General features: G+C 38.0%; 5 protein-coding genes across 46 annotated transcripts in view; 2 read left to right on the top strand and 3 right to left on the bottom strand.

Annotated features, from left to right (window-relative positions):
• Positions 1–17,974, top strand: part of LOC100746778 (twitchin) — a 79,143-nt gene extending 61,169 nt beyond the window's left edge. For all 42 annotated transcript variants that reach the window (XM_033321129.1, XM_033321128.1, XM_033321109.1 and 39 more), the window contains 34 exons: positions 468–770; positions 852–1,733; positions 1,879–2,134; positions 2,297–2,622; positions 2,821–3,123; positions 3,344–3,728; positions 3,815–4,020; positions 4,130–4,590; positions 4,688–5,222; positions 5,542–5,736; positions 5,850–6,333; positions 6,492–6,744; positions 6,977–7,311; positions 7,402–7,517; positions 7,683–7,967; positions 8,154–8,293; positions 8,454–8,717; positions 8,986–9,602; positions 9,699–12,023; positions 12,128–12,261; positions 12,443–12,650; positions 12,867–13,019; positions 13,122–13,348; positions 13,439–13,729; positions 13,910–14,281; positions 14,771–14,827; positions 15,716–15,879; positions 15,978–16,077; positions 16,167–16,309; positions 16,504–16,660; positions 16,749–17,066; positions 17,176–17,289; positions 17,399–17,635; positions 17,787–17,974. In XM_033321129.1, the coding sequence (XP_033177020.1) occupies positions 468–770; positions 852–1,733; positions 1,879–2,134; positions 2,297–2,622; positions 2,821–3,123; positions 3,344–3,728; positions 3,815–4,020; positions 4,130–4,590; positions 4,688–5,222; positions 5,542–5,736; positions 5,850–6,333; positions 6,492–6,744; positions 6,977–7,311; positions 7,402–7,517; positions 7,683–7,967; positions 8,154–8,293; positions 8,454–8,717; positions 8,986–9,602; positions 9,699–12,023; positions 12,128–12,261; positions 12,443–12,650; positions 12,867–13,019; positions 13,122–13,348; positions 13,439–13,729; positions 13,910–14,281; positions 14,771–14,827; positions 15,716–15,879; positions 15,978–16,077; positions 16,167–16,309; positions 16,504–16,660; positions 16,749–17,066; positions 17,176–17,289; positions 17,399–17,592 (11,303 nt within the window). In that variant the 3' untranslated portion in view covers positions 17,593–17,635; positions 17,787–17,974. The remainder of the gene's footprint in view (positions 1–467; positions 771–851; positions 1,734–1,878; positions 2,135–2,296; positions 2,623–2,820; positions 3,124–3,343; positions 3,729–3,814; positions 4,021–4,129; positions 4,591–4,687; positions 5,223–5,541; positions 5,737–5,849; positions 6,334–6,491; positions 6,745–6,976; positions 7,312–7,401; positions 7,518–7,682; positions 7,968–8,153; positions 8,294–8,453; positions 8,718–8,985; positions 9,603–9,698; positions 12,024–12,127; positions 12,262–12,442; positions 12,651–12,866; positions 13,020–13,121; positions 13,349–13,438; positions 13,730–13,909; positions 14,282–14,770; positions 14,828–15,715; positions 15,880–15,977; positions 16,078–16,166; positions 16,310–16,503; positions 16,661–16,748; positions 17,067–17,175; positions 17,290–17,398; positions 17,636–17,786) is intronic.
• A 376-nt stretch (positions 17,975–18,350) lies between these two features.
• On the bottom strand, positions 18,351–20,799 carry LOC100742028. Its single transcript, XM_012386352.3, has 6 exons — positions 20,213–20,799; positions 19,711–20,130; positions 19,437–19,635; positions 19,138–19,368; positions 18,856–19,065; positions 18,351–18,780 (listed from the first exon to the last, which is right to left on the bottom strand). The coding sequence occupies exons 1-6, from the start codon at positions 20,378–20,380 to the stop codon at positions 18,449–18,451; spliced, it is 1,560 nt and encodes a 519-aa protein (XP_012241775.1). The 5' UTR covers positions 20,381–20,799; the 3' UTR covers positions 18,351–18,448.
• Positions 20,800–21,037: 238 nt separating this feature from the next.
• On the top strand, positions 21,038–24,013 carry LOC100741909 (UBX domain-containing protein 7). The gene is made up of 10 exons (XM_003490035.4): positions 21,038–21,562; positions 21,716–21,961; positions 22,049–22,323; positions 22,403–22,669; positions 22,754–22,820; positions 22,918–23,066; positions 23,135–23,180; positions 23,258–23,343; positions 23,422–23,594; positions 23,667–24,013. The coding sequence occupies exons 1-9, from the start codon at positions 21,523–21,525 to the stop codon at positions 23,578–23,580; spliced, it is 1,335 nt and encodes a 444-aa protein (XP_003490083.1). The 5' UTR covers positions 21,038–21,522; the 3' UTR covers positions 23,581–23,594; positions 23,667–24,013.
• A 525-nt stretch (positions 24,014–24,538) lies between these two features.
• LOC100741792 (PRA1 family protein 3) lies at positions 24,539–26,595 on the bottom strand. The gene is made up of 4 exons (XM_003490034.4): positions 26,024–26,595; positions 25,725–25,942; positions 25,485–25,598; positions 24,539–24,770 (listed from the first exon to the last, which is right to left on the bottom strand). The coding sequence occupies exons 1-4, from the start codon at positions 26,221–26,223 to the stop codon at positions 24,712–24,714; spliced, it is 591 nt and encodes a 196-aa protein (XP_003490082.1). The 5' UTR covers positions 26,224–26,595; the 3' UTR covers positions 24,539–24,711.
• Positions 26,596–26,989: 394 nt separating this feature from the next.
• On the bottom strand, positions 26,990–27,701 carry LOC100741671 (transcription elongation factor 1 homolog). Its single transcript, XM_003490033.4, has 3 exons — positions 27,513–27,701; positions 27,238–27,393; positions 26,990–27,162 (listed from the first exon to the last, which is right to left on the bottom strand). The coding sequence occupies exons 2-3, from the start codon at positions 27,351–27,353 to the stop codon at positions 27,030–27,032; spliced, it is 249 nt and encodes an 82-aa protein (XP_003490081.1). The 5' UTR covers positions 27,354–27,393; positions 27,513–27,701; the 3' UTR covers positions 26,990–27,029.
• Positions 27,702–27,740: the final 39 nt, after the last annotated feature.

The raw sequence follows: 27,740 nt of genomic DNA, 5'->3' as shown, positions 1-27,740 counted from the left end.
ACTGTGGTGGATATCAAACGTGTTGCTTTAAATGACGAAATGTGATAGTCAGATATATTTAAAAATCACTCTGAATACAAAAATACAGAGTTAGTATAATATGTCGTAATCATCGCTGGCTGATAATGAATAATGACTGTCCTAGAGAGTTTGTTCGTCTATTTATCCCGGAAAGTTTGAATTCGACTCTGGTTGCCGATTGTACGTAGCGGCGATATTGTTTTGTCCGGAGTTTGTTTACTTCTAAATCTCGTACATCGGAACAGTGTCAATACCCCGAGGCAAAACAATAACACGAGTCGCTCTCGATCCGAATCGTGCTATGACTCATGTGCCGCTACAAAACAAATCTCTATTCAGATCTTATTTCTTTACTTGTTTTTATAAGGATATAAATTTGCGTAAAGATCTACAATCTCGTTATACCTTGGATCGCTTCTTTTATTAAACATAATTATTATCTTTAGACGAGCCGGGAAAACCTGGCACTCCGACCGTCAGCGACTACGACTCGGACTTTGTCGAACTTCAATGGGATCGTCCGCAAGAAGATGGTGGTTCACCTATTACTGGTTACATCATAGAGAAACGAGACAAATATAGTCCTACCTGGGAGAAATGCGCAGAAGTCGAGGGTGACGTAAATCGTGGAAGAGTGCCCGATCTCGTGGAGGGCACGCATTATGAATTCCGCGTTAGGGCTGTTAACAAAGCTGGCCCCGGTGAACCCTCTGACGCTTCTAAATCTCACTTGGCTCGACCTAAGAACCGTAATTATCTCTTTATCTCTTTTCTTTCCCTCCCCCCTCATCAAAGGTATATATGTCGATAAAAAAAATGTCCATTTTCAGTTGCACCGAAGATCGACAGGAAGTACATGCTGGACGTAAAAGTAAAAGCCGGTGGCTTCTACGACTTCGACGTTCCTGTAATCGGCGAACCGCCACCAACCAAACAATGGTCGCTGAAGGGCACGGTACTCGTGCCAAGCGATCGCATCAAGATCATAAACGAAGACTACAACACCAAAGTTCGTGTGATCGAAGCGAAACGTTCCGATGCAGGCGTGTACACTCTGGAAGCGAAGAACATCAACGGCAAAGACACTGCTACCTTAACTGTGAACGTCCTCGACATTCCAGCACCACCGGAAGGACCTTTAAAGATCGACAACGTGACAAAGAACGGTTGCGATCTGAAATGGCGCCCACCGAAAGACGATGGTGGTTCAGAAATTCTATATTACCAGGTGGAGAAAATGGATACAGAGAACATGAGATGGGTACCAGTAGCGGAAGCTTCCTCGACTTATGCACACGTGGATCACCTGATCGAAGGCCACGACTATCAGTTCCGTGTGCGTGCGGTAAACAAGCAAGGTGAATCGTTGCCGCTCACTGGTATGGATACCATTACTGCGAAAGATCCCTACGACAAGCCTGACAAACCTGGAACACCTGTTGCCACTGATTGGGACAAGGATCACGTCGACTTGGAATGGACACGACCGAAAAAAGATGGTGGTTCACCTATTACGGGATATATCATCGAAAAGAAACCTCGTTTTGGCACGTGGGAGAAGGCTTTGGAAATCGATGGAACTAAAACTAGCGCCAGGGTACCAGATCTTGTTGAAGGACAAGAATATGAGTTTAGGGTCATCGCTGTTAATAAAGCTGGTCCTGGCGAGCCATCCGAAGCTTCTTCCCCTATCGTTGCAAAACCACGTTTCCGTGAGTAAAGAATTCCTTTCTTCTTCTTTTTTCTGTGTAAAACGTACTTTCAAACTTAAACACAACGTTCAAATATAATTTTATTTAACTTTACTTAAGTTTATCTTTTGAACAAAGAGTATATGTATGATCATTTTCCTTACAGTTGCTCCATCCTTTGATCCACATGCACTGAGCGACTTGGTTGTTCGAGCTGGACAGAAGATTAGCTACATCATCCCTATCCAAGCATCGCCTAAACCTACGGCCACTTGGACCCTGGACGGAGAGGTGATTATGGCCGACTCTCGCCATGAAATGTACACTACTCATACCGAAACCACCTTTGAGATTCCATTCTCTGTTCGCTCTGACACTGGCCGTTACGCTCTCACTTTGGAGAACGAGCACGGGAAATTCAGGTAATTTCGAATCTATGATAACTAGACTGTAGGTGTTTATGTAAATTCAAATTTTTATGACAAAGTAGAACTTGAGTGTAGTAGGACCCCGTTTATACCATCTCTATAACGAACTTCTATTTAGTTTAGTATAGTTAGATAAAGAGAAATAAAATGTTTCAGTTCAAGCGCCAGAGTCACCGTCCTCGATAGGCCATCACCACCACAGAAACCGCTCGAGATCAGCAAAATCACCAAGGAAGGTTGTCACTTGGCTTGGGGCCATCCATTGGACGATGGTGGCAGCCCCATATTGCACTATATTATCGAAAAAATGGATCTGTCGCGAGGCACTTGGTCCGATGCTGGCATGAGCACGATATTGAGCCACGAAGTAGCGCGACTGACGCATCGCAAGGAGTATCTCTTCCGTGTGAAAGCTGTCAATACCATTGGAGAATCCGATCCTCTCGAAGCACCAAAGAGTATCATCGCTAAGAATTTGTTCGGTTAGTGTTCGACTATGAACGATTCAAAGATTTCTAATTATTTGTATGATAAAGAATGGCCTGTCAAACATCAATTATAGTAGCAAATTCCTTAAAAAACGGAACGATTTAAATTACAAGAAAAACAAGGAGAAATCACATTCTAAAAGTTAACAAGAAGTGTACAGATCTAATAGAAATACGATTTCGTATTTGTAGACGAACCCGACGCTCCTGGAAGACCACAGATCACAGACTGGGACAGAGATCACGTCGATCTGCAATGGCCAGCACCAAGCAGCGATGGTGGTTCTCCCATTACAGAATACATCGTTCAGAAGAAAGAAAAGGGTAGTCCATACTGGGTCAACGCGGTTCACGTTCCACCAAATCAGACAAATACAACTGTTCCTGACTTAACGGAAGGACAAGAATACGAATTCCGTGTAATTGCTGTTAACGCTGCTGGACAATCAGAGCCATCAGAGCCGAGCGATCTCATCACTGCCAAACCTCGTTACTGTGAGCATATTTTTACTGTACTCGTTATTTCTCGATTACGGATGATCATGCATTGTTATTAAGTATTTTTTATAATACATACGTAAAGAATGAAGCAAATCTCTATTTATATTCAATTTCTATGTATTCGTAAAAATGTAAATTTGCATAAACATGCACAACTTAATTATTACTACGAACTATCCAAACATTTTATTAATAAAATAATTCAATATTTTAGTGGCTCCAAAGATCAAGACGCCTTTGCAAGATATTCGAATCAAGGCTGGTCTCATCTTCCACGTCGACATCGACTTCGTCGGTGAACCAACTCCGGAGGTTACCTGGACAGTTGGAAGTCGCGATCTACTGACCACCGATAGAACAACTGTTACGTCGATCGGTTATCACACCATTGTTCACACTGTTAACGCTCAAAGATCCGATTCCGGATTGTATCACTTGTTGTTGAAGAATAGCAGCGGAATAGACGAAGGTAGCTTCCAAGTTATCGTTCTCGACAGACCTGGCCCACCAGAAGGTCCTCTGCAGTACGAAGAAATCACAAGCCAGTCGGTTACCTTGTCGTGGAAACCACCTAAAGATAACGGTGGTAGCGAAATCACGTGAGTACCGACGTCTTAAATTAACGATTTCACGAAACAAAGTGATAAGCGTAAAATAATACAACGCTTTTTGCGATCCTTTTTAGTGGATACGTAATCGAGAAACGTGACTTGACCCATGGTGGTGGCTGGGTACCAGCTGTCACTCACGTCAATCCCAAGTATAATCACGCCACAGTACCGAGATTGCTGGAAGGTACGACTTACGAATTCAGGGTATGCGCGGAGAATCTTCAAGGCCGCTCAGATCCTTTGACTACAGATCACTCGATCGTCGCCAAGAACCAATTCGGTAAATTCTCTATTCTATCATCGGATATGTATACTACGGCTCATAAGTATTATTACACTTGCTGGCTATATTTACTGGAAAACCCTAACAAATTGTTTGTTCTATTCAGTTGTACCTGGACAACCTGGAAAGCCAGAATGTGTCGACGCGGACAAAGACCACATCAAGATCAAATGGTTGGCACCGATCAGCAACGGTGGATCGAAGATCATCGGTTACGACGTGGAACGACGCGATCGTGCAACTGGCCGCTGGTTGAAATTGACCAAAGAGCCAGCGAGATATGCTGAATATTATGACGACCATGTGACCGAAGGTCATCAATACGAATACCGAGTAACTGCTATAAACGCCGCTGGCGCGGGCAAACCTAGCGACACGTCCTCCGTATTCATCGCGAAACCGATGAAAGAGAAACCGAAATTGAATTTGGACGCGCTGATTGGACGCAAGATCAAGGTGCGTGCCGGAGAACCCATCAATGTTAACATTCCATTGTCCGGAGCGCCAACTCCCACTATCGAATGGACCAAAGACTCGAGGCCTCTCCTCGAAACTCTTCGAATATCGGTAAGCAAATGGTTTATAGCTTCAGATCTGTTGCGTATGAGTATCGACTCATGCAAATCAGTAATATCTCAACCGTTAATTTTCTAATAACTTTCAGACCGAAACCAAGAGCGATCGCACGAATTTGTTGGTCGAAAAATCGGTCCGAGAAGATGGCGGTATTTACACAGTCACAGCGACGAACGAGCATGGAAAAGATTCAGCCGACATCGAGGTTATCGTGGTCGATAGACCAGGACCACCTCAAGGTCCCCTACAATACACTGGCACCACGCAGGAGTCTGTGTCCTTATCCTGGAACAAACCTCTGGATGATGGTGGATCCGACGTCACCAACTACATCGTTGAGGTATCTGAGTATGGAGCCGATAACTGGCGTCAAACACCAGGATACTGTCCAAGAACAAGCTACACCGCCAAAGGTCTTACCGAGGGCAAGAAATACGTATTCAGAGTGCGAGCTGAAAATATGTACGGTGTGTCTGAACCACTGGAAGGCAAACCAGTCGTCGCCAAGAGTCCATACGATCCACCAGACGCACCTAGTCAACCCGAAATCCTTGGATACACACCCAACAGCTGTAGTCTTTTGTGGAATCCACCACTCAATACTGGTGGCAAGCCTATTACCGGTGAGACGTCATACTTTTCTTTTCTTCCATATAACTAAATATAATATAACTAAAGAAAGTGATCAAAATAGAGGTCTGTTTCATTTGTTAAATATCATAACGAGTATACTATTTTGGATATTTTCTACAGTTTTGCATATTAGGAGCATTTTCGTGCTTTCAAAATCGCCTTCTAGTATTCCACGACATCTCTAATAAAAGACAAATTCCATCTGCTCCTCCTGTTTGTAATTTTCTAATTAAATTACATTCTGTTAAATTATTACTGTATGTATATTAATTTATGTATAAATTTACCGATTAATTCTCCTGTCGACAGGATATTACGTGGAAAGACGAGAACGGGGTGGCGAATGGCTCAAAGTCAACAACTATCCAACTCCGAATACGACATTCACGGTGCAAGATCTTCACGAAGGATCTAAATACGAATTCAGAGTTATTGCCGTCAATGAAGCTGGACCTGGTAAACCCAGTAAACCGACTGAACCTATTACTGCTGGACATCAACGTTGTAAGTATAACAAAATGCTTACTCGTCTCTTTCCCGCTACGGTCACGATGTTTCGACAGATCGTCGAAAGATTAGCGATTGTTCTCATATTCTGATCATCCAATGTATTTTAGTGCGTCCTGATGCTCCCGAACCACCGAAACCTGACAGGATAACGAAAGATTCTGTAACGTTGAGCTGGCGACCACCACGTAGCGACGGTGGTGCTAAGATCAGAGGCTACATTGTCCAAATGAAGCAGAGAGGTCAGGACGAATGGGACGACGTTAATGGCGCTCTGATACCGACCAACGTGTACACGGTACCGAAACTCACCGAAGGCGAGGAGTACCTCTTCAGAGTGATCGCAGTGAACGATGTCGGTAATAGCGATCCAAGCAGACCAAGTAATCCCATCGTTATCGAGGAACAACCCAACAAACCTGTCATGGACCTCGGAGGAGTTCGCGACATCACTGTTCGCGCTGGTGAAGACTTCTCCATTCACGTGCCTTACATTGGCTTCCCCAAACCCACTGCCACATGGTTTGCTAACGATGTTATCAAGGATGAGACAGATCCGCGTGTACATCAACAATTGGGCGACGACTATGCTAGGTATGTTTGTTAACTATTCAATTGTGTAATCAGTTCGTTAGCTACTTGATGTCATATTCTGAAGAATATCATTGAAACGTTGCTTACCTGTAACAGACAAAAGACAACATATGATAATTAGTAACATGGATAAATATCGCGTATAATTTCTTCCACAGTCTTGTGGTAAAGAATGCGAAACGTTCGGACGGTGGACAGTACCGTCTACAGTTACGCAACTCTTCCGGCTTCGACACCGCCACGGTGAACGTTAAGGTTCTGGACCGTCCAAATCCACCTGTGAATCTTCACGCTGATGAATTTGGAGGAGATGCTCTCACGCTGTTCTGGAACCCACCGAAAGACAATGGAGGCGCCGATATCACCAACTACGTCGTTGAGAGACGAGAATCAAGGGGCACGTGGTCCAAGGTTTGTAATCTAAAGCAGAGCTTTTCAGGTATACTATAAGATTTCTTTCGAAAGGAATCGTAAGACTTTTTGGTATCGGCTTCTCTGCATCTGTCTAATGATTCAAAAATATTTACCATTTATTAAAATGAAAATTATTAGAATTAACTGAATCATGAGGCGTTTAATGCGGTTCCTTGAAAAAAATTCTTCGAGATCCTTCTTTATTAACTTTCTTATTTTGTTACAACAGGTGAGCAGCTATGTGACGACACCGTTCTGTCGAGTAAGGAATCTAACAGTCGGAAACATGTACGAATTCCGCGTGATGGCTGAAAATCAATACGGTACCTCGGATCCTGTAACCACGATGGATCCGATCAAGGCCAGGCATCCATTCGATCCACCTGGAGCACCTGGAACTCCGAAAGGCGTTGAAACGACAGAGGATAGCATTACTATTACTTGGACCAAACCTCGTCACGATGGAGGTTCACCTATCCTTGGTTATGTCATCGAGAAGCGTCTGTTGAGCGAAGACAAATGGACGAAAGCCACACCATCTCTCGTTCATGAGACTACTTATAGGTAAAGCTTGCTTCGTGTCTTCGAACGATTAAAATTATACTCGATTATGAGGAACAAATTGAAAAACTTGAACTGTTTGAAATTTTATAGAGTAACTGGTCTGATAGAAAATCACGATTATGAATTCCGCGTCGCGGCAGAGAATGCTGCTGGACGAGGACCATGGAGTTCCAACTCTGACGTGATTAGAGCCAGTGCACCACCATGTAAGTATTCAAAGCATTTGCTCTTAGACATATTTTATTTATATAACGGTAATTTTACTTAAGAATGCGTAGAGTTAAAAATCTATAATCTCGCTATTAAAAATGAAACATGCTCTAAGTGATATCAAACTGTTGTGATTATGATTTTACTCGAATTTATTTCAGTCCCACCAAAGATCACGTCCGACCTCAGCATCCGTGACATGACTGTGATTGCCGGAGAACCGTTCACGATAACCGTTCCTTACACAGCGAATCCAAAACCAAGACCAAGCTGGTCCATCAACGGCGAGGAGGTCCTTACAGGCGAAAGAATCAAATTCGATACGACGGATGTCGCCTCACAATTCATTAACAAGAAAGCCAAGAGATCCGATACTGGAACGTACACGATCTACCTTACGAACACTGTCGGCACTGATTCTGCTTCGTGCAAGGTTCTCGTTGTAGGTAAGCACTAGCCTGAAAGCTCCTTTTATTTTCACGCAAATACCTTGTTCAAAATAATTAAGCTATCGTCACTACGAATGGTTTTATTGCGTCTGCAACTATAATTGTTTTAAGCAGTTATAATTGTTTAATTATGCTAAAAGAAACTTTAGAAGCGAAGTACTTGACGACTGATTATATTCGTAGACAAACCATCTCCACCGCAAGGACCACTTGATATTTCTGATATCACTCCTGAAACTTGCACGTTATCTTGGAAACCTCCGTTCGACGATGGTGGCTCACCCGTTACAAATTACGTCGTTGAAAAACTGGATCCGGCTGGCGTAAGTAGCTTCTCTTTCTTCTTTTCTTCTCCTTTTTCTCTAAATAAATTTTTGAAATGTTATCTATACGCGTACAACTATGTAACTATTAGATTACACATCGAATGATTTCCTTCTTTTTCTCTGTTTAATTCTAAAATGTCATGTTGAATGATTTCAGTATTGGGTGAAACTCAGCAGTTTTGTAAGAAACACTCATTACGACGTAATCGGTCTTGAACCCAACCGTACGTATAACTTCCGTGTCCGTGCGGAGAACCAGTACGGAATATCGGAACCATTGCAAGCTGATGAACCGATTACCGCGAAATTCCCATTCACGGTGCCCGAACCTCCTGGACAACCACGTGTTATCGATTGGGATACGTCGAACGCGACCGTTGTATGGACCCGTCCAATATCCGATGGTGGATCTCGTATTCAGGTGTGTATATTAATGACATCATTACTTGTAGATCTCTTAAGATGGAAATGAACTATGATGAGTAAATCACACGGTAAAAGTTGACGAAAGACAGTAGGAAAAATTGAAACAGTTTCTCCGGTTAATTTGTCGCTTTCTAAAACATTCGGAGCAGTTGTGGATCTCGATAGATCTGAATTGCCTCGGTTGCAATAAAGTCGAATGATCGAGATTCCGCTCTATATTCAAAATAAAACAAAAATCAATCGATTGCTCTTCTTCTCTTTAGGGTTACAAGATCGAATTCCGCGATCCTGCGGACGATGCCACATGGAGAGTGGCGAACGACTACCTGGTCAAAGACACCACCTACATTTGTTACAATTTACTGAGCGGACACGAATACGAGTTTAGAATACGCGCAAAGAACGCAGCTGGCTTCAGCAAACCTAGCGCGCCATCGGCACCGTTCAAACTGAAGAGCAAATTCAACGTGCCTTCACCACCAGGCACGCCACAGGTCGTGAAGGTTGGCAAGAACTACGTCGATCTCAAGTGGGAAGCTCCGATTTCCGACGGAGGCAGCCGCATTACCGGTTACGTGATCGAGAAACGCGAAGTCGGAAGCGCGCTTTGGGCAAAATGCAACGAATACAACGTCACCGACACAGAGTACACTGTTCTACATCTGATCGAACGGGGAGATTACGAATTCCGAATCTTCGCGGTGAACGCTGCGGGAAGATCCGAACCAAGTTCCTGCACCACGCCCGTCAAGATCTGCGAGGTGGAAGGTGGCGAGAAGCCAGAATTCGTCAGAACTCTGCCAATCAGCACGAACGTACCGCTCGGCAAAACTCTGGTCCTCGAATGCGAGGCCACGGGAAAACCACAACCGACCGCAAGGTTTGTTTCTTTAAAGCGTTTCCTACCCTTCAATTCGACGCGCTATTTTTCGTTTCATATCGAACGCTGCGTTTAATTGGATTTTACGAATTCTAGGTGGCTGAAGAATGGCAGAGAGATCACGATCGGCGGTCGTTTCCGCACGGAAGCGTTCGACGGAATCTACAGGCTCGTCATATCCGAAGTCACGGACGCAGACGACGGCGACTACAGCTGTCAGATCTCAAATCCACTGGGTCTGGCTACGACTACAGGTCGATTAAAGATCGGTTCCCCGCCTCGTATCGAGCGCATGCCAGATACCCTGTACCTGGCTGAAAACGACAACACGAAGATCAAGATCTACTACAGTGGCGACCAACCGATGGATATTACTCTAAAGAAAGACGGTCGCAAGGTGGTGGAAACGAGTCACATCAAGTACACCGTGTTCGACGAATACCTCATCATCTTCATCAAGGACATTCAGAAAGACGATGCTGGAGTATACGATCTTTCGATCTCGAACGACAGCGGTAGCGTCAGTGGTTCGTTCAACGTGTACATTACTGGACTACCTGGACCACCGACCGAACCTCTCGACGTCACAGATATCGATAAACACACTTGCACTCTGACCTGGCGACCTCCTAAGTACGACGGTGGTCTTCGCGTCACTCATTACGTCGTCGAACGTCGCGACGTCAGTCACACTCACTGGATCATCGTTTCCTCCTTCTGCAAGGATTGTTCCTTCATGGTACAAGGTCTGACCGAAGGACAAGAGTACCTGTTCCGCGTGATGGCCGTAAACGACAACGGAATGGGACCTCCGCTGGAGGGAACCAATCCTATCAAGGCCAAGGCGCCATTCGATCCTCCTGGCCCTCCAGGAACGCCAAAGGTCACCGAGGTTGGCGGAGACTTCGTAAATCTCTCGTGGGAGAAACCAGAATCGGACGGTGGCTCGAAGATACAAGGCTACTGGATCGACAAGCGCGAAGTCGGCAGCCAAGCCTGGCAGCGCGTGAACGTCGTTATTTGTCTACCCACTCAAATCAACATCAGCAACCTGATCGAAGGAAGGCAATACGAGTTCCGTGTGTTCGCTCAAAACGCTGCTGGTCTCGGACCAGAATCGAAGGCCTCGACTTCCGTGAAGATCACCGACCCTCAGGCAGCCAAAGCTCCGGAAGTGATTCTACCTTTGCACAAGGTCAGCTGCGTGCAGAACCACAATGCTCACTTCCAGTGCAAGATCGTTGGTATCCCAAAACCCACTATCACGTGGTTCAAGGGAGCTCGCGAGATCGTCAGTGGATCTCGATACAACATATATTCGGAGGGCGACACGCACAACCTGATCATCCACGATGTGTTTGGAGAGGACGCGGATGAATACGTCTGCCGCGCTGTGAACAAATGCGGCGTCAAATCGACTAAGGGCGAACTTCTGATCAAGACACCACCGAAATTGAACGTACCGCCGAGGTTCAGAGACACCGCATTCTTCGACAAAGGTGTCAACGTGGTTATAAAGATTCCATTCACCGGATATCCGAAACCAAAGATCACCTGGGTCAGAGAAGGAGAGACGATCGAATCTGGCGGACACTACACCGTGGAGGTGAAGGAAAGACACGCTGTTCTTACCATCATAGATGGTAGCCGTATCGATTCAGGACCTTATCGAATCACTGCTGAGAACGACATGGGTCAAGACACAGCGATCATCAAGATCCAAATCAGCGACAGACCAGATCCTCCGAGATTCCCACAGGTGGACAATATTGGTCACGACTCGTTGGCTCTGACCTGGAAACCACCAGTTTGGGACGGTGGTAGCAACATCACTAATTACCTTGTCGAAAAACGCGAACATCCGATGACCAGCTGGATCAGAGTCGGCAACACCAGATTCTGCTCTATGGCGGTTACTGGCCTCAGTCCTGGACATCAATACGACTTCCGAATTTGCGCTGAGAACATTTACGGAAGATCTGACCCGAGTGAAGTCACGCCGTTGATCACGACAAAGGGAACGATCAAGAGGGAATTCAAACAGAAAGAATACAAGGTGGATGAGACGGGCAAGAAGATCCGCGGACGAAGCGACGAGAAGCCACGAGATTACGATCAATTCGTGTTCGATATCTATAGCAAATACGTTCCACAGCCGGTTGAAATTAAACACATCTCGGTGTATGACAGATACGATATTCTTGAAGAGATTGGAACTGGCGCGTTTGGTGTGGTCCATCGTTGTCGCGAGAGAGCTACTGGAAACATATTCGCGGCTAAGTTTATCCCTGTGTCTCATGCAATGGAAAAGGAACTTATCAGGAAGGAAATCGATATAATGAATCAACTGCATCATCCCAAGTTGATCAATCTTCATGACGCGTTCGAGGACGATGACGAGATGGTCTTGATCTTCGAGTTGTAAGTACACCTGCATATCTTGATCTACGATCATAACGATCAGGCTTAGCTGTTCAAGCTTTGCTGTTTTTGCTTCAATTTCTAATCTCATTTCCTTCGTTCAGCTTGTCCGGTGGTGAACTCTTCGAGAGAATCACAGCGGAAGGTTACACTATGTCCGAGGCTGAAGTTATCAACTATATGAGACAGATCTGCGAAGCTGTGAAACATATGCACGAGAAAAATATTATACATCTAGGTAATTATACGAACGAATTGAAGAAAAATCATTAGCAATGGAGAAGCTCAGTGAACTCGTACTATATGAACTTCGATTACATAAGTTGTCGGTCCACCAATCGATTCGTCTCTACTTACATTAGAAATAAGGAAAAGGGAGAAGAAGAAAATTAATTAAATCTATTGTTTCTCTTTTTCAGACATCAAACCTGAGAACATCATGTGCCAGACACGCAACAGCACCAATGTCAAACTGATCGATTTTGGTTTAGCTACGAAGCTCGATCCTAACGAAGTGGTGAAGATCAGTACCGGCACTGCAGAATTTGCTGCGCCTGAAATCGTCGAACGCGAACCTGTTGGTTTCTACACGGACATGTGGGCTTGCGGTGTTCTGGCCTACGTTTTGTAAGTTTCGTTTATTTGAGTCAAATATGCCTACGAACCCCTTCGATTAACCTGAAAAGATAATCAGGAAAATTAATGAATCAAAGAAAACCCAAGTTACGCTAGTCATTTTGAAAAACGAAGATTGCTAGCATCTACATAACTGATTACTACTATTAACTACTACTAACAAATCACTTAGTTAACTGGTTGATCTAATTAAAACTAATTGTACAGATTGAGCGGACTTTCGCCGTTTGCCGGAGACAACGACATCGAAACTCTGAAGAACGTTAAGGCCTGCGACTGGGACTTTGACGAAGAAGCGTTCCGCGACGTCTCCGAAGAAGGCAAGGACTTCATTAGGCGGTTGCTCGTCAAGAACAAAGAGTACGTTGTCGCTTAAAATGTGTTGATAATATCGTTCGACAAATTCAATGCATACATTGTAGATATAGAGTTACACATTAATGAGATGTTGTTTGCATTTAGGAAACGTATGACTGCCCATGAATGTCTCCTTCATCCATGGTTAACCGGTGATCACAGCAACCGTACAACACCAATTGCAACCAGTCGATACCTGAACTTCAGAGACAGACTGCGAGCCAAATACGAGAACTGGGACAAATACGTTCTTCCTATTGGACGGCTAGCCGAATATTCTTCGCTCAGAAAATTGTTGATCGAAAAGTACAAGATCTACGATTCCTCGTTCGGTAAGGGATGATGTTCCTTAGCTTCCGAAATTTTATTTTCAAGAAAATAAGATTTCATTTGCGCAAGTAACATTTTAAATTTCTATACAGATCGGCGACAAGCGGCGCCTAGATTCGTCATTAAACCGACGAGTGCGTTTGCCTACGAAGGACAGAGCGTGAAGTTCACGTGTCGCGTAATCGCGATCGCCTCTCCCACTCTCACGTGGTTCCACAACAATCAGGAACTCAGACAATCCGTGAAATTCATGAAACGATATCACGGCGATGATTACACGTTCATCATCAACAGAGTGAAACTAGAGGACAGAGGAGAGTACGTGATCAGGGCAGAGAATCATTACGGCTACAGAGAAGAGGTCGTTTTCCTGAACGTGCAACGTACGTATGGAACCTTAAATCTCCGTCGAACTGGTCAAATTGTCCGAATTCGAGCAACTTGATATCACTTGATTAATGCAAATCTTATTTACCTAACTACAAATATCCCTGCGAGTTTCTATTTTCCTTCTCTTTGGTCAGGTTAATTACGCTAAAAGAGTCATCGTTTTTTATTTTCAGCGCTACCTAAGGAGATTCCAAAATACAGACCAGAACTGCATCCAGTCCGAAGGAGAGAACCGCTCGGTTATAATGTCTGGTTGGAGACGATCGAATCGGCGCCAAGCTTCACCTTCCTCCTTCGACCACGTGTCATTCAAGTCAGACAAACGTGCAAACTCCTTTGCTGTCTCGCTGGCAATCCACCACCGACGGTGAAATGGTACAAAGACAGGGAGGAGCTCTCCAAGCATCACTACGCGATGACAAACTCGGACGGTGTCGTCACGATGGAAATCATCGACTGCAAACCGGAAGACAGCGGCAAATATCGTTGTATCGCGACGAACAAACATGGAAAGGATGAAACCAGCTGCGTAGTCATCGTTGAAGGTAATTTAACACGTTCACCGTAGAACTGATTTCCAATGACTTTCCATTCACACGGAAATATACAGTGAAATGTACAGTGTGATTCGTTAATTTCTTAGTTGCGATCTTCAAAGAATAACGATGAGCTTGAAATCTTGAAAAAAAAACGGTATCTAAGAAAAAATCGTGAATCACAATATTTGTTGTCCAGAGCCAACAGAATATTTACAATACAATATTTTGTATCAATGAGAGTAATTAGAACACTTAGGAACCCAGGATGAAAGAACCACCCTGCATAATTAATTTTGTACCATTATATTCCACAAAATATTTTCATTCATCGTATGACGACTATCGACTATAAATTGAAAGTTTTTTCTTGGTGACACGTGTTAAAAAAGATGCTTCTTTTTCACTTGATACAAAATGTATACCTATATTATTGTATTTCTACTTACACTTTTATTAGTATTTATAGTAAAACACTGATGATATATTTGTTCGTAGGCACTGGAGAAACAGAGGAGCAACTGAAATTAGCGCACGACCTCCTACATTCCGGAGGTACAATTTTTGGACTATAGCCCCTTCTTGCTTGCAATCCCGCTTAATCGTACATTAATTGTAAAACGCAATTTATCCCTGTACAATTACTTAAAACAAATTATCCCTGTACAACATTGTTCCTTTAATATCATTGTAATATCTCGAAAAGTAGGAATGTTTCTAGGAATTTTTTTTTAACAAGTACTGCAAGTAAATCAATTTATTGCTTATTATAGTTAATATGTAAATATTGAAGAGCGTAGCAAAAAATTTTGAGTCTACTTTACCCCTCCGGTTTTTGCGGATTTCTCCTTAGAGTCTCTGTCAGTTTGCGACAAATACGGTTAATATAAAAAAATATATATATTCTCAAAAAGTAGGAGCGTATGTCTATCATACTATGTATGAAAATTTCTATATCTGAACGAGTAACGAAATTGTCGAGCGTTGAACAAATATGCAATTTTTGAAAAAATGAAGAGAGATCTTTAACTTATGAGATCGACACGCGATGCGAAAGAGACAGATTTTTTATATGTAGCAATTGACCTGAACTCTTGTCAATCGGATATATCATTTTTCTTATCTATCCGTTGCCAAATTGAGAGACATCTTTGTAAAGAAAACATGATTGATCAACCTTTTGGTGACCCATAATTTGTAAATAATAACAAAATTTATTATCTTGCCCCTAGTTAGCTATTCCTAAACTATACTGCAATTCCCCAGCTCCCACGAAACTGCCATTATCAGCGATCTTGCTTAATTTTTCATGCAAATGATTTTGATACTGCTTTATTCTTCCTGGCATTCGGCTTTATGGTCGCACTTCTCGGTTCTTTTTTGCGTTTGCTGGAGAAAATCTAATCTAACAGCAACGTATGAAACTGAAATATTATTTCGTAGATCGAAAATTCATCGAGCAGCCGCTGAAACCAGCACCACCTCCGATCATAACGGTACACAAAGCCGGTGGATACAGTGGATACAGTTCCACTACCACACAGGGTCATAATTACAGTAGTTCTACCACCAACAAATACAATTCCTCGAGTTCATCTTCCTATAAAGTAAGAGGAGCAGAGAAACTAAATATTTGATAAAAAAAAAGATATAGATAAACTGGTAATGGATAAAAAAAAATACTTGATACATACAATTTCTCTAGGCTACAGACTCCAGCACAGAGAAGCGAAATACGAAGAAATACGGACTCGATAGCACCGGTAGTCCATCTCGATCTAGAAGTACGACAAAGGAATTAATCTGTACGTTAAATATGTTATTTCCACCTGAAAAACTGTATGACCAAGTGAATTATCTAATAACTGGTTTTGTTTAAATGTCGTCTTTAAAGATCCTCCGGATGACTCGATGAGAGCACCGCAATTCACGAAAAAATTAAGCGATCTTACTATCAATGATGGAGAACAGCTGGAACTTAACGTAAACGTTGACGGTGATCCAGAGCCACAAGTCACCTGGTCCAAGAATGGCAAGGCAAGTACTTACATGTATACATATTTAAAAAAACTGAAGAACTTATCGCAATCCTCTAATTTTGATATTTAAATTTCATAAAATTCAATACTTTTATAACTCTTTGTAATAATAAATGTGAATTCTATCACACTTTGTAATACAATTCTATTTTCTTATAAGGATAAAAATTAATAAGCTTTCTCCTCCATTAGACGCTGAGTTCGTCGGAAATTATGAGCTTGAAGTACAAAGGCGGAGTCGCGACTCTCGTTATCAATGAGGTATTCCCCGAGGATGAGGGTGAATATACTTGCCAAGCAAGCAATAGCATCGGCACCGTAACTACCTCCTGCAAATTAACCGTGAAACGTAAGTACAGTAATCAGGATGACTCGTGAAACGAGAAATCGTACTACGGAAAAAGAGCGGAATAATTAAATAAAGATGTTCGTTGCAGCCATGGCAAATGCAGCCGCGAAGAAAAAGACCGATGACAAGCCTCCAAAGATCGTAGATCACGTAACCAGCATGTTCGTAAAGGATGGCGAAGCCGTGACCTTGAGCTGTCGAATAATCGGCGCGAAGAAATTCGACGTAATCTGGCTTCACAACAACAAGGAAATCAAACCTAGCAAGGACTTCCAGTACAGCAGCGAGGCTAATATCTATAAACTGAACATTGCCGAAATCTTCCCTGAAGACTCTGGCACTTATACCTGCGAGGCATTCAATGACGCAGGAGAGAGCTTCTCATCGTGCACATTAAACGTACTTGGTACGTTAACATTCATTTCAAAAATTTACTTTATTAGCTTGCAGTAAACGGCGATAACCGATCGATATGAAATCTGATACAGTGATTTACGAAAGTATTTTGCTTTCAGTTCCAAATGAGGAACCGAAGAGTCCAGTCTTCACGACATTCCCACAATCTGCAACGGTAAGCGAAGGCGAATCGGTTACATTCGTATGCAAGACTGAAACCGCGCCTCTGAAAGGTAAGCGAAAACGTTTATTTTAGTCGTGAGAATTCGAAGCACAGAATTTTACCAAATTTTATTAAATTTATTACATTACATTACATTATTATTGTTCTTAACAATACAGTAACGTGGTTGAAAGACGGAAAAGCGCTCCCAGAATCTAGTAGCAGGTACCTCTTCAGTTCAGACGGTGACAAATCGTTCGAGTTGCGTATCAAAGCATGTACAGCCAGCGACGTGGGTCAGTATGTTGCTCGCGCGATCGGCAAGAAGGGTGAGACCAATGCTGCTTTCGCCCTGAACGTTACCAACGAATAATGAAATCGTTGATTTCGCGCGTGTCAAAACGCAACACGACAAGGTTTGATAAGATCTGTGTATATATGCAGTTTTTATTCTTTCCCTTACCTCATCCAAAGTTTCGCCCTCATCCTCATATCTCATGTATTTTAAGATAGCATGTCGATTCACGAAATTTAATTATTTGTTTGTTTTAATGGGTCTCTTTTCAGCTTCTAGAATATTATCGGGAGGACAACAATACGAGAAAAAAAAACTGTAAAAATGAACTATATAAATGTGCGACTTGAAAATAATCGCGGTCATAGGCGACGTAACGCTCGTGTATAAAAGAGAAATTGGAAAACTATTGTATTCATGCTATTCTATATGTAAATTACCTTACTTTTTGTGTGCTTATCATATCGCAAAAAAAAATCATGTCATTATATGATGAAAGAAGAATCTAAAGTGTTAAGCAATACGGATAGCACGCGCAATCTATACGCTAATACGAGCTTTGCTGTATACACGAATTTGCATATTTTAAGTACACAATCGTACACAAACGGCAGTTAAATTACAAACAGGAAACTTTCGCAATAGTCAGACTCAGCAGGATAACCAGCATCCTCGTACGTTAAAACAACAATAATCAATCTTGCTAGATGACTATACGAAAGAGTTTAACACTGCCGAAATGTACATCCTTATTCCATGTAATCGTACGCACTGTCGTGTTATACATGTTTGAAGACTGCTTCCGTTACAAAATTTCAGATAAATAAAAAAGATAATTCAAATATAAAAGTTGCGGACTTTTTATTTTCCTTTCACTACTTCCCTTATGATTTCATAAAGTCGTTTACATCGTATTCAAGTAAAAAGATTTTAATTACGCGGTATTGTACAAAGTACGAGGATCTATGATATTAAAGCAACTATATCGTGGAAAAATATAATCTACGAAGTCGTCGCTCTCCTCCGTGTGTACATGCAAATATTGATTACCATTTTGTTGATTGACATTATTTATCATCATTATACCAATATTAGCGGACTGCAGGTATCTTAACTGAAGCCCACAACTATTTTCTACATTCACAACATACGTCCTTAGTTCCTTATGCTCTATAGGTCGTTTTATACATTCTCCTCTCTCACAAACAGAGTCGTCTTTTGTAATCTCGATTCTCGTAAGAATCATTTCGTCTAAATCTTCATCTCCTATAAGAACCACTAGAGATTATTTTAAATGTAAGTATAAAAGTAAAAATCAATATCCTTTTATGCAATATTTACCTTCAAAAAGTAGCATTGTGTTACATGTAAGAAATGCGTCTATTCTTTCAATAACATCATCATCGCGTATCAATATAGTTTGCCAATAATCTTCTGTGGGATAATAAATATAAACGGATGATTTCAACACATACAATTTTCCATTCAGAACACAATGAGGAGGAATATTGGTAAAACTCTCAGGAACATGCATGCCTGCTTTCCAAATACCTGAAATTGTTTACGCACTGACATTGGAACTTTCATGAATATTTTCTACATTTCATAATGTAAATTTTTAACCTGTGTGAATATCAAGAATATTGACTGAATACAATTTTAATCTATGCCTTCCCACACCACCAACTATGACCAACTTGTTGCCAAGAAACACAGCAATCATGTGCCTTCTTGGAACTGGCAACGTTGATTCATAATACCACTGTTTAGATAGAAGGCAATAACGTGAAATAATGTTATTAAATTGCGTGCCTCCTAAACCTACGTTTCCTCCAACTGTATACACACTGAAACCTAAAGCAATATTTTCAATAATTAGAAATGTGTTTCTTAATAAAATGTGCAACTTAATAGAAGCACACCTCTACTAATAACTTGCATCCCAAATAACCATTTGTCTGGATATTGAATACTTTTTAATTGTTCACATTTATTTAAAACATTACCGTCCCAAGTACACAGATACCCAATCCTTGTATCATCTTCAAATGTTTCATAGATAACTGTTCCCCTTATAAACTTAAGTTGCCTTCTTTGATTGATATGCGCAATATCTGAATTCTATAGTTAAAATATTTTATATATACTGTAGAGATCACATGTAAATAAATATGATAGAAGATCAATATCATTTACCCCATGATACTTTATCCATTCACTTCTTATATGGTGCAAATAAGATTCTGAGGAAACTCTTATATTAACGTTGTTTAATAACTGAACAATATCATCTGCTGCTAATCTGACAAGCATAGCTTCAGGGATTTCCTCAAACCTATCTAAACAGACAGACATACACATATCTTGTAATGCCTTTATGTTTAACTCTTTTGCTAATAACCATATATCGATTACTTTCTGTGGTGACAACCACTGTAACGCTATAATATTTACAATATCATTTGTTAATTCATCAACTATAAACAATGCGCTCAACTGTAACAAATCCAATAACCCTGTAAAATGTCTATCTTGCATAAACTTTATCAAAGAAAGACTTATGGGTTGATAATGAATATTTACATATATGCTATTGTGAACCCAATCAACAAAATCCTAAAAGCATAAAAATTAAATAATTACGACAATAATACATAAACATTTTTCTACGTTAGTTAATATAAATCATAAAAATAACCTGTAAAGTACATTGAGCAATGTTGTAATTAATAACATGTTCCTGGCTATGAGAATCACTAAAATTGTGTGAAAAAAGAGACGCAAAATAGCGGCTTTTACTTGCAAGCTTTCTTCTCTTCACTCGTATCTCTTTTTGCTTAAGAATTAGGGTTAAATATTCTTCCATGGTATATTTTCAATATTATTTATCTAATAAACCCTTGTTTAATACGTTTTCAGAAGTTATCAGTTGTTTCAACGTTTCAATTCAAATATGTTGTTGCAAAAAATTGTTGTTCGAAAGAGTATAGACAACTCTTCAAAAGGGCTAGAATACAGATTAGTCATTATAAGTAATGCAAACAGCGAACTAAATGAGTACATGCTTTAATTTGTATTTCACTTTAACTTTAGAAGGTTCTGTTTGAAATTTTGATCACAAATATTAAACAAAAGTTGAAATGTTGAATTAGTGTCAGGTTCGTTTTCTCATCATGGAACATAATCGTTGACTATGAACCTCCTTAGCTTTAACAAAATTTAAGAAATTTTAAGAATATTGATAATATAAAATAAATAACAATGATCAGTGAACATACAGCAGAATTTATTTTATGCCTTACTAAATCAGATGTTGTAATACATAAAATAGATCTCAATATATGTATTATCTGATATTATATAAATAATAAGTTAGTGTTCATATATATTATAACATTTAGAAGTAATTTTATTTGCAGTGTGACTATTTTTCTATCAAGCAGAACTGATAAAATGTATAAACTATTATAAAATGATATGACAGGGTAGGTTGTAAACTTATACAAAATTTTTGCTTTTGCTTATCCCTTTTTAAATCTTTAATTTCATAGTCATACTCAAGCTCGATTTCAATCATTAATAGTGTAATATATGTAACATCAGTAATACGTCCTATTACTTATGTAGCCACATAGAAATAATGCTATGACTGACAACATATATTGTCCTTAAATCATATGACATAAAAATATATTGATACTGGATCTATCTTACATTTTCTCTGTGGTTAAAATGGAATCGTCAACTCTACTCTTTGGAATGGTTGAATGTTGAGTTGAATCGCACAATCGCATAATCGCAGTGCAGACAACCTTTTTTCGTATTGAAATCAGAACTTCATATACACTTCGCGTCGTTAGGATGTAAAGATCACGGACTATTGAATTTACGGCTGATTTAAATAGAAGACCTTTGAAAACAATTCGAAATGTTGTGTAATTAGTAACCTACGAATAATGTTAATATTTACGCATTTTATTTGATGCATTTCTATAATCTAGAGTCATAATGGATCAAGAATTGATTGAAAAATTTATAGAAGTGACGGGTAAGCAATATACCAATCTAATAACATATCAAGGATTACGAAACTTGTTCCCGTTTTGTACAGAGACTTGTTATCTAAAAAATTGATGAATAATTAATTTGAAATTAATTTATGTTTAACTTACATTAATAAGTTATTTTATGTTAATTTAAGGGGAGAATGAGGCAACAGCTCGCCAATATTTGTCATTAGCTGATGGAAATGTGGAAACTGCAATAAGTTTAATGTTTGATGGTAGTCAAGCACCTGAACCATTATGTACGGCTGATCCGGAACCAGAAGTGAGACCTCCTATTTTACCTGTGCAAGAAGTATTAGTGCCATCTGGTCCAATATGTTCCCTTCCAAGATTATCGACTAATGTATTTGACAGATTTAGGGATTTTGCAGTAGAAACCCGTGAATATCATCTTATTAAATAGTAGATAACATATACATACATAATGTGATTATGTATATAGTATAATCATTTTGTACTTAATATAGAACGACAAGAAGAAGAAATGACTCGGAAAGTAGCTGGTGTTAAACAAATATCCTACTGCAAATCAAAAAGATTGGAAGATTTATTTCGTCCACCATGTGGTATTCTCTTCCTGGGTTCCTTTATGGAAGCTCGTGAACACGCTAAATCATTAAACCGTTGGTTACTTGTAAATGTTCAAAATCCTCAAGAATTTTCTTGCCAAATCCTTAACAGAGATGTATGGTCTAATCAACAGATTCAAGGAATTATAAAGGATCATTTTGTTTTGTGGCAAGTAAGTTATCATAAAGGACTTGTATTTAAATTTTATCAAAGGAAAAAGACTCATTTAATACTATTGCAAATTTAAATAGGTTTTATCAAATACAAGTGATGGAAGTCGTTATGTGCATCTTTATGATGTATATGAATATCCTTATCTAGCAGTAATAGATCCTAGAACAGGAGAATGTATGAAAACTTACAATCATATTACAGTAGATACTTTAATGTCTGCATTAAATGATATGTTGAGCTCTCACTCATCGCCAGAATGTGTATCAAGCAACTCAATTCATTCTAAAAAATGGAATAATTGTACTGCCACAGCAACGGAAGGAAGTTCTACATCTAATTCATCAGTATGTGTAGAAAAAGATTTTTCATTCTTTAATTAAATAGTTAATTTCAATACTTTGATTCTTCATGTATTTATATATTTATAGGATTGTAGTAGTAGTAGTACTACTGTTAAAGCGTTTAAGCACACTATTGATAATTTAAATGATTCAGGTAAGCAGTACTTGTCAATTACAGCAAACATTTAATGTATTTCTAATATATGACATTTCTTAAATGTCAGTATTTTGTTTACATAATTATTATACAGGTAATATAGATATTAAGAATGATATGACAACTATTCAAAGTTCAAGTACAAGTATGTCAGCTGATACATTTGGAAACATAACTAAAAAAAGAAGGATGAATGAATTGGGCGAATTAAACGAAAAGAAACAAGAAATAGAAAGTTCAAAGGTATATTTAAGTTAGCATATACAATTTAATATTGTATAATTCCGAGTAATTCACATATATTATTCTAGGACGAACGATCATACGAACTGAAGTCCACTCTGAGCAAGAAAACTGGTAAAAAATTATTGCATTTTACCTTTTATTCATGTGATTTCTTGAGGTTAATAAAAGTATATATATTGTTTATATAGATAGTACATCTGCTATAAGACTTTGTCTAAGACTGCCAAATGGTAAGAAAGAAACAATATCAATGTCTGCTACAGATACTATAGAGGTAAATACAATGAACTTATTAATACTAATGTACTTGGGAATGATAAATGAAAATACACATTAATCTTTATATTTTTAGGATTTCATAAATACTATGAAGAGTATGGGTTACTCATCAACCGATCATACTTATTTAGTGCCGTTTCCAAAAACAAATATTGGAGCACTTTCTCCACAAATATATTTATCGGATACGATTTTATTTCCAGCAAATACAGTATTTATAACGAAGATATAGTAATCTTTGGTTAGGTAAGTATGCATATATATTTTAATAAATGAAGTAACATGTTAAAGTAACGAAATATGTTGTGCTTTTTACAGATAAAATATAGACAAAGTATTTCCTTTTAACTACTGCATTATGGAATACATCATAAGTTTGATAAAAATTGCGTATCTTAATATATATATTAAAGACACTGTCATATTCAATTACCATTTATGTGTAATTGTAATAATCCTATTTGTCCTAAACAATTAAGTGAATGTCCTAAACATTCACGACTATCGTTATAATAGTCACATTTCAGTTAAATATTTTCAATTAAATGTGCAATAGAATGAATCATGACAGTTTAACTGACTTTTATACAAATAGCAACAAAGTTATAACATTCATTTTTAATGACAGGAATTAGAATGCATCAATATAAATTTTGAGAAACTTGTATCCTTTTTTTTCTTCTTATATGAGACAATTCAGTATGCTTCCTATACTATTACGATATATTCTTACATATAATCTTTTGTTTCCCAAGGTAGCCTCGAACATTTTGTATTAAAAATTTTCTAAACTATTCGTCAAAGTATCTTCACATAAACGATACAGAAATTTTAAAAAACCGAACAAAAGTTTTATTTATATTTTTAAATAAAAAAATTATACATTGAATAGTACTTATTTTATCCTTATTTTACATATGTTGTAAGATTTATATAAAATAGAATTATTTAATTATATTACTCTATAAAAATTATATATATGTTTAATACAATGTATGTCAGTTGTATATTGAAATGATTCACCATATCTTAAATAATTATGATAATTTATGATCTACATCTGTTCGTTGCAGAGAAGCGCTATACTTAAATACAATTATTACTTTAGATAGATACACACACACACACACACACACGTGTGTGTGTGTGTATATATATATATATATAAATGAATGTTAAATTAGGTCTTATTTAAGTAAATTAATAATGTAGTTTTATTTGCAAATTTACGAAACATTTTAAACATGTAGTTCTTACCTAATTGTCCAAAAGCATTTTTTTTGTGACTTTAGGCAGCATCCAAATATTATTGACACATATTCACTGCCAAACGTTGTTACAATTTGTTGTATGAAGCAGATTACTAATGAACCGAGTGAGTACACGTTGTTTGTGTACGTAAAGTTATACCGGTCTCATGTTCTGCATAATGAAATGAGAAAGTAATGGAAAATTAAATGTAGCAATAAATGGTGTGTTAATACAAACTAGGATCATGAAATATAGAAGAATAATTAATATCATATAAAAATATTATAAAATAGTTTCTTTTTTCATATATTGAACATTAGTGATATAATGTCATCTTTATACGTTAAATGTGGTTCTAATATTCGAGAATAAAAATATATTTAATATACATATCATGTATATAACTATGTTAAAATACAAAATAAATGAAATATATGGTTTTAATAATTATGTAAGGTTACCATATAGATTTAATAAATAATAATTCAACTTTATATTACAAGATCACAGGTCATACATATATATCATATGTAAATTATTGACATTAATCACTTTAAAACGTTAACATATTAATTTATATCTATAATGTAAGTAAATTTATAAAGGAAATTATATATTGCATAAGCCACAATATTGTTATACAACTATAACAATACTTTAATTGCATTTTGTATTATATCTCAGCATTAGAATATATAGAAGAAAATGTTTCTATTCTTAAGAGCAATAAAGCTAAGAGTAACAATGAATAACTTAAATGTCAAAAACATATATATGTATGTATATATATACATATATATTATATATATCCATAATCAATTCACAAAAGTACATCTCTCTTTAACATCTGACTACGAATTTATGTAAAGAGTTCTTCTTTCATACCAAAACAATTTAAGACAACTCCCATTGGTGTACGCTTGAGTCCCATACCCTCAATCTTGTTAACAAATTTGTTCTTCACATTCCTTAATCTCAAAGATGCATGTATAAAGGTCACTAAAATATTAATAATATATTAATACAGATCAATCAATCATTTTTGGATTTTTATAACTGATTTCGGAGCTCCATAATGGAAAAGTACCTTTCTTGGTACTGTTCTTTATATAGAAAAAAACTTACCACAAAATGAGAGTAAAATACCAAATAATACAAGAAGGACTGAGTTTATAGTATAAAGAACATAAGCTGCACAAATAATAGTAAGAATTACTGCAACTTGAGGATAAGTTCTTTTGAATTTAAGCAAGGATTCTTTTTCACTAAACAAATAAGTACATTCAGCCCATACTGCCATAAGCGCCGATATACCAACAATCATCTTCATTGGATGTACCAATCTAAATAATTAATGTACATTATCAAACAATTTTGTAATCTTCATTATATATATATTTTATAAATATCATTATTATACTTACGCTACAACCAATAGAATAGCAATGGACATATAAAGATAATTGGTTTGATAATACACAAGATTATTCGCTACTCTGTTGCCCCATTTTTCGAAATCTCTAAAATTAGGCAGTTGGAAACGTGAGGATTCCAAAAGAAAATCATATAAACTACGAAGAGGTGGCAGTTCCCATCCGTCACCTATTGTTACTGTTTTATCCATCGTAACGATGTCAAACACAATTTTATATTAAGTTAAACAGCTTAATTTTTACGGTTGCACATTAATCGATCTTTATACGATAAAGTCTTTTGGTATTTTTGGATGATGACGACCAAAACGAACGTCATGCAAGTTCATGAAATACTCGTACCGCAGCTCGAAAATAATTAACTAGATTAGTTGCGATTTTACATGCAATTTTCACTTTTCGTAAAAGAAAAGAGCAAAGTATTAATTATCATGTACTTCAGCAAAAGAATTTATGCACTATACAGATAAACTGCTTCGAATTTCGTTTAAAGGCTATTATCGTAACGTGCACGTTTGCTTATCTACTGCTAAGTGGTAAACATCGGTGAACAATGTATGTATGTAGCTAAAAGTAACGTCATTTCTTATCTCGAGAAAGTCAGATCAAGCGCGTGTTTCAAAATGTTTATCGATCTATTAATTGAATAATAATAAAATTTTGTGTAACTGCATCGGTATAAATATAAATCAATCAAAGTTCGATATAGTTATGTGATTTCGTTCATGTAATAACGTTTTTAAGTTTTCATTAGTAATATATTTATATTCTTTACAATTTTTTTTACTACAAAACAGTTGTATCTTTGAATTAACATTTTACATAGATTTATTAATTGTATATATATATGTATAAAATATCATTCATACTTTATTGAATAAAATCATTGCTTTCATGATTAAAAAAGATCGTTGATACATATCAAATATATAGTTTATACAACAAGTCAATTGTGTAAAAAAGGAACATCAAACTTTTCTATGTTGTGCGATAGGTGTTAATTAATAGCATCACAGGAGTCGATCCAATCGTTGTACACATCAATTGGTTCTGATAACATGTTAATATTGGTTTGGAAATCTTCTAAACAAATTCGACATGAAATTCTTGCTGTGTTTCGACGTTTGTCCCTAAAATCATTATAAAATGTAATAAATAATGTTCTTCATAACTAGAATCTGATTTTACGATGCATTAAAACTTACATTTTAACTTCACACGACTTCTCATGATTACAAAATGGACACGTGAATTGTATATCCATAGGTACGATCGTTTTGTTTCTTTGTGGCGTTTCTCGTTTAGCTTTCCTTCGACCCATTTTCAATAGATATTTATTTTATTATAATAAAAATATTCTTCTTCTTCTGAAAATATCAGAAGCTTAAATATTTTGTACGGGTTATAAAAATGATATATTTACATATATTTCGATAGGGATATTAATATTAATCGTGAAGTTATTAAAATAAGAACTTACGTTCAAACGTTGTCAAGTTAGAATACAAATATAGTCTTGTAATTCGTGTGATAATAACTACGTAATGTTCTCTTGACTAGCGTTCAGGAGCAACTAAATATTTAAAAAGAAATCGAGCCACCATCGTCCTGTGGGTTTTCACCCTTGCAGGTATCCTAATGGTTGTAGGGGAATGTTTCCAAAGGACTGATTCAGAATTTAGAAGGGGGGGGGGGGGGGAAAAACGGA

Source organism: Bombus impatiens, unplaced genomic scaffold, assembly GCF_000188095.3.
Source record: "Bombus impatiens unplaced genomic scaffold, BIMP_2.2 scf_0389, whole genome shotgun sequence".
NCBI classification, from domain to species: Eukaryota; Metazoa; Arthropoda; class Insecta; order Hymenoptera; family Apidae; genus Bombus; species Bombus impatiens.
Note: the sequence above shows the minus strand (reverse complement) of the source record. Positions and strands in the feature narration are given on the sequence as shown.